A 12,671-nucleotide genomic window follows, 5' to 3' on the forward strand; every position below is an offset into this window, starting at 1 on the left:
TGCAAGATCAAAGCTAAATCAGATTTAGCAGATTTGATTAAAGAAACATCTCTCATAATCTGGGATGAAGCGCCAATGATGAGCAAGTTTTGTTTCGAAGCTTTAGATAAAAGCTTCTGTGATATTATCAAACACGCAGAGAACAAGGTATTTGGTGGAAAGGTTGTTGTATTTGGAGGTGATTTTAGACAAGTACTTCCAGTTATTACTAATGCTGGTAGAGCAGAAATTGTTATGTCATCTCTAAATTCTTCATACCTTTGGGATCACTGCAAAGTTTTAAAGTTGACCAAGAACATGCGACTTCTAAACAACAGTTTAAGTGCTCAGGAAGCTAAAGAAATACAAGAATTCTCAGATTGGTTGTTGGCTGTTGGTGATGGTAGGATCAATGAGCCTAATGATGGTGAGGTTGTGATAGATATTCCTGAAGATTTGCTGATTACAGAAGCAGACAATCCAATAGAAGCAATTACTAGGGAAATTTATGGAGATCCAACTAAACTTCATGAAATCCGTGATCCTAAATTCTTTCAAATGAGAGCTATTTTAGCACCAAAGAATGATGATGTCAACACAATCAATCAGTATATGCTTGAGCATTTGGATAGTGAGTATACTTTAACTCTTACCTATTTACTTTCTTATTATATAGCTTTGTTGCTAAGTTGTTACTGTTGTAACTAATCATAACCCATTTATTCTACAGGTCCAGAAAGAATTTATCTATCTGCTGATAGTATAGATCCTTCAGATTCTGATGCTCTTAACAATCCTGTTATTACTCCAGATTTCTTAAACAGTATCAAGGTTTCAGGTTTGCCTAATCATTCTTTGCGTTTAAAGATTGGTGCTCCTGTTATGTTGCTTAGGAATATAGATCCTAAAGGAGGCCTTTGCAACGGGACTAGACTTCAGATTACGCAGCTATTAAATCAGATTGTGGAAGCAAGAGTTATAACAGGAGACAGGATTGGTGATATCGTTTTTATTCCTCTCATAAACATTACACCTTCAGACACCAAACTGCCATTCAAGATGCGTAGAAGACAGTTTCCACTATCTGTTGCATTTGCTATGACTATCAATAAGAGTCAGGGGCAATCTCTTGAACGAGTTGGACTTTACTTGCCTAAACCAGTCTTCTCTCATGGCCAACTATATGTTGCGTTGTCTAGAGTGACTTCTAAAAAAGGTTTGAGAATACTAATACTCAACAAAGAAGGGAAGATTGAGAAGAAAACAACGAATGTTGTTTTCAAGGAAGTTTTCCAAAACATTAACTGAACAATGTTATCTACAGAGAAATTCTGCAATGAGGTCAGTTGAATTACCTTTTACTTTTTATGATTTAAGTTATGGTCTGAAAAACCCCTACACACAATCATAATGCAACATATATTTCACTTTCTACTGTAGGAACCTCATATCTAATCAACCAGACAGCTTCAACATCAAAGATGCATTCATATCGGAAGTAAAATGTCAATTTCCTACTGAACTATTTGTGGAAGTCATTTGCATACTCTAAGTTCTGCATTTTCCTTTTAAAATAAAACAAAGAAACTCTTACCACCAAAAAATTGGTTGTGCTGGGACTAACCTTGCTTTCTGAGGTAGTTGTTGAATTCTCCTCTTTATATTTTTGGCTTCTGTGGACATCATCGTCAGAGATTGTGCTGGATTTTGGCTCAGTAACCTAGCATATTTCAAAAATAACTTAAAATTAATAGTTGCGATCACTTTTTTAGCTTATATCAGATTTTCAGAAACACATTATATTCTGCGTTTGTCACAACACAGTTGATTCATGCCTTTGTATAAACTACACGCAATTCTACCAATTATTCACCATCACTAATTACCTTTTAAACAAATCTTACGGAAAATGATGTTGCCTCAATCATCAATTTCAGATAAGCACAAACCTTTAGATTGCTCCGATTATGAATTGAACAATCGATTGAGTTTTCTCCTGTACTCCATTGCTTGATTACTCACTCGGATGATACCAGTCACTTACATGCAACCACTGAATTATACAGATTCTTCTCGCCGGAGACTTTTAACTTCTACAATCCAATCGGAATTTGAGAGACCTTATTTGCAATCCCATCCAAAAATCGACATCAATCCACACTGCCAAGACTTATTCAAAGTTTAGAAAAGCGCAGATGATGGTGAATTGAAGTTCTTTGATCGTCGGAATTGTTTTTTTACGTTATGTCACCGACAGACTCTAATCCGTTGACGGTACCAAATTTCTTCCTTTTTTGTTCTTTTTTTTTCCGACCAGATACAATAATATTACTTTAATTATTGTATATTAACTTTATTAAACTATAAATCTTACTAACTATAGGTTTTTAAAAAAAAAAATTACTCAGTATTACTAATTACTTAAAATAAATCCAAAACATTTTATCTTCTCATTTTACACTTTTAAAACTTTTATTCCCTTTTCACAAAATATATGTTCAAAAAAACTATAATTTGTTTTTTTCTAAAACGCAATATATTCAATTTACATCAAATACATTATCTTATTTGTGTAAATTTATAAAAGTGGAAATGGCATAATTTGAGTACAATTTAGTGATCTACTGGATATTTTTATACATCTATTTTAACTTACTGCAATTGAAATTTACTAATTCAACCATATATAGATATATACATCTCTAAATTTCAATATATACATATAAATTTATAAAAAAACATATATGTCAAATAAAATATATAAATTAATAATGAAGGAAATAATTAATAATATTTAGGCCCGCGGTGTACCGCGGGTTAACATCTAGTAATAATTATTTTGTTTGGTTAAAGAACCAGGCTATTTGACCAATTGACCAAATGATTTTTTTTTTTTGTCGTCTAAATTTATTATTAATTGCAAATTATGAGAACTGTTACATAGACGATTCTACAACTGACAATTCCTTTCGACCCTTACTAGATCTACGACAGACTACACTTTCTTTTTCGTGATCTTGATGAATACCTTCAATGATCCACGACCTGGCGACACTTCCTTCTCTGCGTAGAATCCTGGCGAACAGCTATAATTGTACATCGCTGGAGATCTCTTGCACACTTGCCTCCATTAATCTGCAAATTTGTTAATAAATCGCAATATCTGGGACTCGAACCCCAGACCTCTTGTTGTAGAAGTATTAATCAACCCTTGATCAACCAATAGGCCAAAGGGGCTTCTACTGACCAAATGATTATCATCCGTTTTTTAATTAATTCTCTTCTTTATAACTTGTCAATTAAAAAAAAAAACTTGTTATTTCCTTTTCATAAAAAATTTCATGCACAGACATAATTTACGTTGATTAAGATCCATGCAACGTACGTTCATAATATTATAATATATTTGCGTGTAAAGAATATTCATCAACTACTTCTTCACTTTGGTACTGTGCAAACAGTGCAATGACAATATGATCACATCGACCTTGAGCCGCCCATATGGGTCTGATACCGCGACTAGGGTCGTCCACTACGAATATAAAGTTTTCTCGAGATCTGACGCTGATTGATGGATTTTAAAAAATTAAATATGTCAATATAGGCTTTGATTGGTGAACAAAAATAAAGCTGTACAGCTTTATACAGATTTGACAGTTACCAATCACAAAAACTTTATGAAAAGCGGTATACTATAACATAAACAGTTTTTTTTGGACAAAAACAAAAACAAATTAAAACGGTTACGGTTAAATACGGTTATAACGGTTACGGTTAAATACGGTTACGGATAATTACGGTTATAGTTATTTAATGACTACAATACGGTTAATATCGGAGGCGAAATCTTACGAGTTACCTAACTTATTATAATACTTTTCATAAAATCAAAAAGTATGTTACAAACAAAATTTTCTTCATTTCGAGCAAAATAACAGTATAACATATTTGTTTGAGAAAAATACCATTTTTTATAATGTAGATTTTTTCATATGCAGTATCATTTACTTTTTTGAAAATCTTAATCTGAACATTCGATAATTGTTTTTGCATTATATGGAGTTACAATTATATTTTTAAAGTTTTAACTATGCGGTTAACCATATGGTTAAATAACGGTTTTCATATGTTTACCGTTAATTAACGGTTACGGTTAATATATTTTTTAACTGTAACTAATTAGTTTTTACGGTTAACGGTTACGGTTTTTAACCGTTTTATACGGTTACGGTTGAGAAACAGTCCGTAACCGTAACCGTATTTTGGATCGTAACTGGACCAAAAGCTAACTGTAACCGTATTTTGGATTATAACTGGACCGTTTTTCAACCGTAACTGTATAAAACGGTTAAAAACCATAACCATTCACCGTAAAACTAGATTAGTTACGGTTAAAAAAAATATACTAACTGTAACCGTTAATATACCGGAAACGTATCAAAACCGTTATTTAACCGTACGATTAGCCGCACGGTTAACCGTATTATTAACCGTATAATTAAACTTTATAAAATATAATTGTAACTATGTATAATGCAAAAAAAAAGTCTCGAATGTTCAGATAAAGATTTCCGAAAAAGTAAATAATATAGCCTATGAAAAAATATCATTAGAAATAATGGTTTTTTCTCAAAAAATTATTTTGGAATGTTATATTGCTCAAAATGAAAAAAAATTTTATTTATTATAGGACTAGTAAATTCATATTATTATTCTAACAATAAAATATTGTTCATTCTATATAATCTTAATTTTCATATGTAATTATATACTAAAGTACATTTCTATGTAATTTTTTTTTTTTCTAAATTCTTAATATTATTTATTATGTGTACTACTATGATGTTTCCAATCAGAGTAAATTTTTAAAATTTGTTCTGCATTATTTTTTGTACAGTTTTCGTGTTTTATTCTTTTGTACAGCTTTGCACTATTCCCTAACATTGTACAGCTTTGCACTATTCCCTAACAGCTAACAGCTCCAGCTAACCGCTCCAGCTAACAGCTAACAACTTGTTACCAAACAGACCCGTAATCTTCATAATCTTTAGTACGGGACTAATTAACTCCTTTTTTTTAATAATTCAACTACTTTTTTTTCAACTGCAGGTAGAAGTTCGGGATCAACGCGGTTTTTTATTCCCTTGTAATAACTAGTAAAATGTCCCGTTTCTCACCTTAAAAACTGAAGTTTCATGTTTGATCACATACACTGTGGTTAAAATAATATATCGAAAGTTAATTTTACAAATTGTTGTACCGTAAGGACTAGAAAAAAAAAAAAAAATTAATAACAAAAAGAGAAATTACAAATTATTGGATTTCTCTATAATTTAACACATCAGTCTCCATTTTAGCAAAAAAAAGATAAAAGAAAAAACACATCATGATGATCAAAAAGATAAGAAAGAAAAGATAAAAGAAAAAACACATCATGATCATCAGTCTCCACGCGCCTTTAGTCGCCCTCTCTGAATACATACGTTGAAAAGAATTCAACAAAGATGATCAAAAAGCTATAAAGTTAATTACTTTAATTAGAAACAAATTTTCTAATCATAAATCTTTATAATATCGTCAAAAAAAAAAAATCATAAACGACCTGTCTCTCTCTGTTTTGTATATATATATAGGTCTCCTCGTCGTCAGACACAAACATAAACTAGAGTTTCATAAAAAAACACATAAACCTGAGATCAGATTCAATCAAGAAACATAGATTCGATTCAAGAATCGAAAAAATGAAGTTTGGGAAAGAGTTCTCGTCTCAGATGGTGCCAGAGTGGCAACAAGCTTACATGGATTACGATTTTCTCAAAACTCTTCTCAAAGAAATCATCACATTCAAACGGAGAACCAACAATGCACCTCCTCACGGTGGTGCCAAGAACGGCGGAGGACTAAACCGGAAAATGACTCTGTACCGTGCGTTTAGCGGTTTAGTCTCAACACCGGGAAGGCATAAACGCAGTAATAATCCTCATGATGTTGAAGAAGGTGTACAGTTTACGGCGTCGACCACGTCAGGTCCGATTCTTGTGAACACAAACTCAACTCGCGGCTGTGAGACGACGTTTTTGATGGCCGCGGAAGAAGGAGGAGAGTACGAACTAGTGTTTTTCCGGCGACTGGATGATGAGTTCAATAAGGTTGAGAAGTTTTACAAAAAGAAAGTTGAAGAAGTTTTGAAAGAAGCGGCGATGCTTAACAAACAAATGGACGCTTTGATCGCGTTTCGTATTAAAGTTGAGAATCCAGATGGATGGCGATGGGAGGAACGGACGGTGGAGATGACTCGACTAGCTTCCGATATAGCTACTTCTGCGGCTGCTCTCTCTGCTTCTACTCCCGCCGGTGCTAAATCTAGTAAGCAATAATCAATACATATCTATCTACTCTTCACCTAACTCACCCACTTTTTGTAAAGAAAAAGGCAGGAATTTAAAATTTTGTCAAATTTATGTGTAGTTTGATCAAATTTGATAGTACCAAGTACCAACCAGAAAAGAAATTGATAATACCGAAACCGGATTAGAGTTGTTTCATTTTTTTTTCAGGCTTGAACAAGAAACAAAGTATTTTTTGATATTTTAAATTTTTGTTAGTGTTAAATATACTCACTAACAAGTGAACTGAGTTCATATTTTTGAATTTGAGTATTCCATGTACTTCCAATTCAACTGTTTTTTTTATTGTTTGAATTTAATGAATTCTCATAGAAGGGTAAATGATTTTTATATTTCAAAGTAAAAGATTTTAGTGTGGTTGGTATTTTCATTTCCACTTGAGTTATTATTTTATATTCATGTATATTAGATTTGTGCTCTTTTAAATAATTCTTTACTCTAATGGATAACATGTATAAACATTAACACGTATATTCATGTATATTAAGATTTTTGTGTAAATGATTTTTAAATAAGATCATTTTATACGGTACTGTACCAAAACCGGAATCGAATTGGTTAATTTCCGGTTCACTTAAATCACACGTTACCGTAGTTTTAACCAAACCGAAAATTTGAATCTGTAGTGAAAGTTCGAAGTCAAGAGCACATGGAAGCTATACAAGAAGGAGGCTCGAGCAGAGCTGGGCTAATGGAAGATGATGATGAAGACGAAGGAGAAGAAGAAAACGAAACCTCGGTGGTATCTACCGGAGCGATCGATAACGTAACTACGAGTAGGATGAGAGCAGCGAGACCATCACCGATCGATGTTCTTGATCGAGTCAAGATCAACAACACAAAAGAGACGCCTCGTTCCACCATTAAAGGAGTTCTCAAAGTATCAAAGCAGACTGAGTTAAAATTCAGCAGAGAGAATCTGATGAAAGTCGAAGAGAGTCTCAAACGCGCTTTCATCGAGTTTTATCAGAAGCTTAGGCTTCTCAAGAGCTATAGGTGCGTTATGGGTTTTAAAGTTTGAATTTTTTTTTATTATGATTGATGTGTTTTTGATTTTGATATTCGATTATGTTTGTTTATGCAGTTTTTTGAATGTGTTGGCGTTCTCGAAGATATTGAAGAAGTATGATAAGGTAAGATTTGAGATTTTTGATTAGATGGAAGGTTTTATATGTTTCAGAATGACTATAATGTCTTTTATAGATAACTTCGAGGGAAGCAACGAAGCCTTACATGAAAGTTGTTGATAGTTCATACTTGGGAAGCTCTGATGAGGTAAAGAGGTTTATGAGATTTTTCTTATTTGGATAAGTAACTTCAACAAATCCTCTGTTTTTTTATTAATGCTCTGTTATGACAGGTTATGAGACTCATGGAGCGTGTTGAAGCAACATTCATAAAGCATTTTGCTAACGCTAATCGTACAAAAGCGATGAATATTTTACGACCTCAAGCGAAACGAGAGAGACATAGAACTACATTTTCCACAGGTAAAAGATCAGTAACTTGCATAAATGGGGTTGTTAGTTTCAAACTTTGTGGTACTTATGAGGAAATTGGTTTCAGGTTTCTCGGCTGGATGCGTTTTTTCTCTTATAGTGGCTCTTATTGCGATCATCCGCACCCGAAATCTTTTGGAAAAGGAAGGCCAGAAGGAATACATGAATACTATGTTCCCTCTTTATAGGTAAGAACTTAGTAACTTGGCGTTCTTAAGAATTATATCGAGCTTTCGAGTTGGAATATAATGTTTAGAATGTTGTCTTTGTTTCTGTTTCTCGTAGCTTGTTCGGGTTTATCGTGCTGCATATCATCATGTATGCTGGTAATATATACTACTGGAGGCGATACCGAGTAAACTATTCCTTCATATTTGGGTTCAAGCAAGGAACTGAACTTGGATATAGACAAGTCCTGCTTGTGGGTTTCAGCATCGGAGTCTTTGCATTGCTTTGTGTTCTTGCCAATCTTGACATGGAGGCAGATTCCAAAACGAAAAAATATCAAGAAAAAACTGAACTTCTTCCTCTTATCCTACTTGCTGTACGTCCCAAAACCCATAAATTGGACTTTTCAACTAAAAAACAATGGCATAATAACTCTGTGATGTTTGTTTTCTACTTTTGCAGGCTATGTTCATTGTTCTAGTCCTGCCATTTAACTACTTTTACCGCTCGAGTCGCTTTTTCTTCCTCACTTGTCTGTTTCATTGCCTCGCCGCTCCTCTTTACAAGGTAAATCAGAGATGGAACAAGCTCATCATAAGAATGTTGTAAATTTTTATTCCAGTAGGTATTGACTGTCCAGTTTTTGCCTTTTCCCATGCAGGTTACATTGCCTGATTTCTTCTTGGGAGATCAGTTAACTAGCCAGGTTCAAGCAATTCGAAGCATCGAGTTCTATATATGTTACTATGGTTGGGGAGACTTCAGACACAGAAAAAGCACTTGCAAAGAATCTAGTGTCTACAACACTTTCTTCTTCATTGTTGCTGTCATCCCTTATGTCTCTCGCCTCCTTCAGGTACAGTACATAGTTACTTACTCCTCTCAAAAAGAATAATCCAACATCTAAGCAGTCCATAACGAAACCTGTTACTCATACAGTGTTTGCGACGGCTATTTGAGGAAAAAAATCCGGAACAAGGGTACAACGGACTCAAGTATTTCTTGACTATAGTGGCGGTATGCTTGAGAACGGCTTACAGTATCAACAAAGGTCAAGTAGCTTGGAGGGTTTTAGCCGCTGTCTTCTCATTTATAGCTGCAATATTCTGTACTTATTGGGACTTTGTCCATGATTGGGGTCTTCTAAACCGGACATCGAAAAACCGCTGGCTTCGAGATAAACTCCTCGTTCCTCAAAAGAAAGTATACTTCATCGCAATGGTGAGTCTCAGAAACACTTTTCATCAAATCAAAAATGTTTCACAGCAACTGATCTTAGAACATGTATCAGGTTTTGAATGTCCTGCTGAGATTTGCGTGGATCCAGACGGTTCTGGATTTCAACTTTTCCTTCATGCATAGACAAACGATGGTTACCATTGTCGCTAGTCTTGAGATCATTCGTCGTGGTATATGGAATTTCTTCAGGTGAAAAAAAACTTCAAAACTCACATTACCTGATTCTACAAGCTAATGTTGCACTAATATTCCAATTAGTAACACTCAGTTTTTGTTTGGATTGTGGATAACAGATTAGAGAACGAGCATTTGAACAATGTCGGTAAATACCGAGCCTTCAAGTCCGTCCCATTACCATTCAACTACGATGAAGATGACGATAAAGACAATTAGTAGTTTCAGAAGTCCTTCAAACTGTTTACATTGTCTCTTTTCTTTTTTGTTCTGTCAGATGAGAAATGTAGGAATTCGTGTAAAAAAAAAAACATATTCTTCAAAACTGTTATATGATTCTTTCTATTCAACTTTGCTCTTCGTACCTAATTTGTGAACCGTCTTTGATCCTAGTTTGCAATCAATCACACGTTGAACCAGAATAGTTGAAAGAATGTGTTGAACAAGACTGTCACACCCACCAATCATATCTTTCTTTTCAAAACATTAGCAAAAAAAAAAGCATGCAACCAGAAAATTAGGCAAAGACAATGTTGGTCTTTGAACGACAATTCAAAGCAAAGAAACTTGTGATCAAACCAATAAAATGATCAAAGCCAACAATCAATTCTCTTCCTAATCATCCCTAAGGTTGCTTCGGCGAGAAAAAGGCTTGGACCTCGTTCTCCATGTGTTCTTCAGCAGTTTTAACTACTGCGAAATATGGTTGATAATATTCAGAGTGAGCATCCAAACATTTGTCCAACTTGGCAGAGACTCCCGCACACTTAGTGATGAAATCTTGCTTGTTTTTCTCAGCTTCCTCACTACAATCAAGCCAAGCCATAAACGATTCTTTGCAACCACCTCCTTTCAGCATTGCTAACAACCTCTCTTCTTCCTTCATCAACAGTTCTAAAGCAGCATTTTCCGCCGCGAGAATCGGCTGATAGTAATCAGAATGAGCCTCCATACACTTGTCCAGCATCGGAAAACACTTACCGATACTTTCTTTCTTCTTCTCAGCTGTTTCTTCCACGCAATCTTGAAAAGCCGTATATGTTTCCTTGCATGGACCTTCTTTCATGAACACTTGTAATTGATCTCGCCAAAGACTTGACGAATCTACTACTTTCTCTGGCTGGACTTGTTTTTCTTTTTGAGATTTGGGATCGGAATTCTCCGGTCTCAGATCCGCGGATGACGTGATTCCCATGCCGTCAGAGATATAGGATCTAATGGAAATCGGCAATTCAAACTATGAATTTTTTTAAGTCACAAAGACGATAGATTGAAATAATTTTCAGATTATTATTATACAATTACCAAGAGATAACGATTACCCCTAGTTATTGCAAGGGATTACACGGACTAGGTCTTCATATTTGATAATTACAATTTTAGCCTTTACATAATATTAAGCGGAGGAGCTATTATAAGTTTATAACTCTTTTTTTTTTTTTTGTCATCTGTTTTGATTTGTTTTGATTGATAAAGCAAAGAATTGATACATTGTAGAATTACATATGCCGGCGGAAAAACTGGATTTCCCCGGAAACTAAGCCCAAACGAGGGAAACAAAGCCCTAAATTATAGGGAAACTAAAGACCCAAAGGAAAGGGCAGCAAATGCACGAAACGAAAGATAAAACAAAGCCTATTGAGATAGTGTAACATGGTTGTGGTCGATTTGGTTTGATAATTAAAGAAACACAGGTATTTACTATTTACAATAACAACCCACAAAAAGCGGAAATAAATGAGCAGCTCTAACGAGAATCCGGACAATTTAAACCTATCAAATTTGTTTTTAAGAAAATGAAGAAACTGGCTGACTCAAAAATAGACTACAAAAGGGTTTAAACCTATTCTACGAATTTTGACGGGGTTAAGGCTCATCCAAGGCCGAGTTTTAGATGGGCCGGATCGGACTGGACCAAAAACCTCTTCTTAACATCCTATTCATAAGTACAACTGACACAGCCAATCTTACCACAGTATTTCATTTTCTTCATACCTCTTAGAGAGGTGAAGAGAACTAGAGAAATTGTATGCATATATATATATAGGCCGGGAACTTCTGTTTTTCGGTCTCTGTTTACCTTGTAAAGAGGAGCACCGAGGCAATGAAACAGACACGTGAAGAAGAAAAAGCGACTTGAGCGGTCAAAGAAGTTGAATGGCAGGACTATCACCATGAACATAGCCTGCACAAGTAGAAAAACAAACATCAGAGAGTTATTATGCCATTGGTTTTTGGTCCAATTTTCAGGTTTTGGGACATACAACAAGTAGGATAAGAGGAAGAAGTTCGGTTATTGCTTGATAGCCTTTCGTTTTGGGATCTGCCTCCATGTCAAGATTTGCAAGAACATAGAGCAATGCAAAGACTCCAATGCTGAAACCCACAAGGCCACAAGCAAGACTTGTCTGTATCCAAGTTCAGTTCCTAGCTTGAAGCCAAATATGACGGAATAGTTTACTCAGTATCATCTCTAGTAGTATATATTAGCAGCATAGATGATGATGCACAGTAAACGTGAACAAGCTGCAAGAAACAGCGAAGAAGACAACCCTCTAAACAATACATTCCAACTCGAATGCTCGATATTAATTCTTAAGAAGAAAAGCCAAGGTACTAAGTTTCTTACCTATAAAAAGAAAGGCCATAGTATTAATTCTGGCCTTTCATTTCCAAGAGATTTCGGGTGCGGATGATCGCGGCAAGAGCCACTATAAGAGAAAAAACGCATCCAGCCGAGAAACCTGAAACCAATTTCCTCATAAGCACCACAAATTTTGAAATTAACAACCCCATTTATGCAAGTTACTGATCTTTTACCTGTGGAGAATGTAACTCAATGTCTATCTGGTTTCGCTGTAGGTCGTAAAATGTTCATTGCTTTTGTACGATTAGCGTTAGCAAAATGTTTTATGAATGTTGCTTCAACGCGCTCCATGAGTCTCATAACCTGCCATTACAGAGGATCAATACGAGATTGAATATTGAAAAACAGAGGAATTGGATCAAAAGTAAGAAAATTTTCATAAACCTCTTGACCTGATCAGAGCTTCCTAAGTATGAACTATCAACCATTTTCATGTACGGCTGCGTTGCATCCCTCGAAGTTATCTATAAAAAGACATTTCGTCGAACACATGAGGCCTCAGACAGGGAGACCTATTTGTCATTGCCATGAATTGCCTATCATTCCTCCTAGGCCTGG

At 35.0% G+C, this 12,671-nt stretch overlaps 1 protein-coding gene and 1 long non-coding RNA gene across 2 annotated transcripts; one reads left to right on the forward strand and one right to left on the reverse strand.

The window, feature by feature from the left end:
* Positions 1–5,159: 5,159 nt before the first annotated feature.
* Positions 5,160–5,704, reverse strand: LOC110225344. The gene is made up of 2 exons (XR_002329715.1): positions 5,582–5,704; positions 5,160–5,450 (listed from the first exon to the last, which is right to left on the reverse strand). It is a non-coding gene; the product is annotated as an uncharacterized LOC110225344 (long non-coding RNA).
* Positions 5,703–9,809, forward strand: LOC110225343 (phosphate transporter PHO1 homolog 3). Its single transcript, XM_021014837.1, has 12 exons — positions 5,703–6,345; positions 7,013–7,382; positions 7,471–7,519; positions 7,590–7,661; positions 7,747–7,876; positions 7,953–8,073; positions 8,171–8,429; positions 8,516–8,620; positions 8,715–8,909; positions 8,993–9,274; positions 9,345–9,481; positions 9,586–9,809. Exons 1-12 carry the CDS (start codon positions 5,721–5,723, stop codon positions 9,683–9,685), a joined length of 2,445 nt encoding a protein of 814 aa, XP_020870496.1. The 5' UTR covers positions 5,703–5,720; the 3' UTR covers positions 9,686–9,809.
* Positions 9,810–12,671: the final 2,862 nt, after the last annotated feature.

Source organism: Arabidopsis lyrata, assembly GCF_000004255.2.
Source record: "Arabidopsis lyrata subsp. lyrata unplaced genomic scaffold ARALYscaffold_1, whole genome shotgun sequence".
Taxonomy (NCBI): Eukaryota; Viridiplantae; Streptophyta; class Magnoliopsida; order Brassicales; family Brassicaceae; genus Arabidopsis; species Arabidopsis lyrata.

What these genes read in the sequence shown, in the direction of transcription:
- LOC110225343 (XM_021014837.1), top strand. Translation starts at nt 5,721, where the DNA reads ATGAAGTTTGGGAAAGAGTTCTCGTCTCAGATGGTGCCAGAGTGGCAA. An exon ending in AGGCTTCTCAAGAGCTATAG is followed by an intron (nt 7,383 to 7,470) that starts GTGCGTTATGGG and finishes TTGTTTATGCAG; the next exon opens with TTTTTTGAATGTGTTGGCGT. An exon ending in GGTATATGGAATTTCTTCAG is followed by an intron (nt 9,482 to 9,585) that starts GTGAAAAAAAAC and finishes TGTGGATAACAG; the next exon opens with ATTAGAGAACGAGCATTTGA.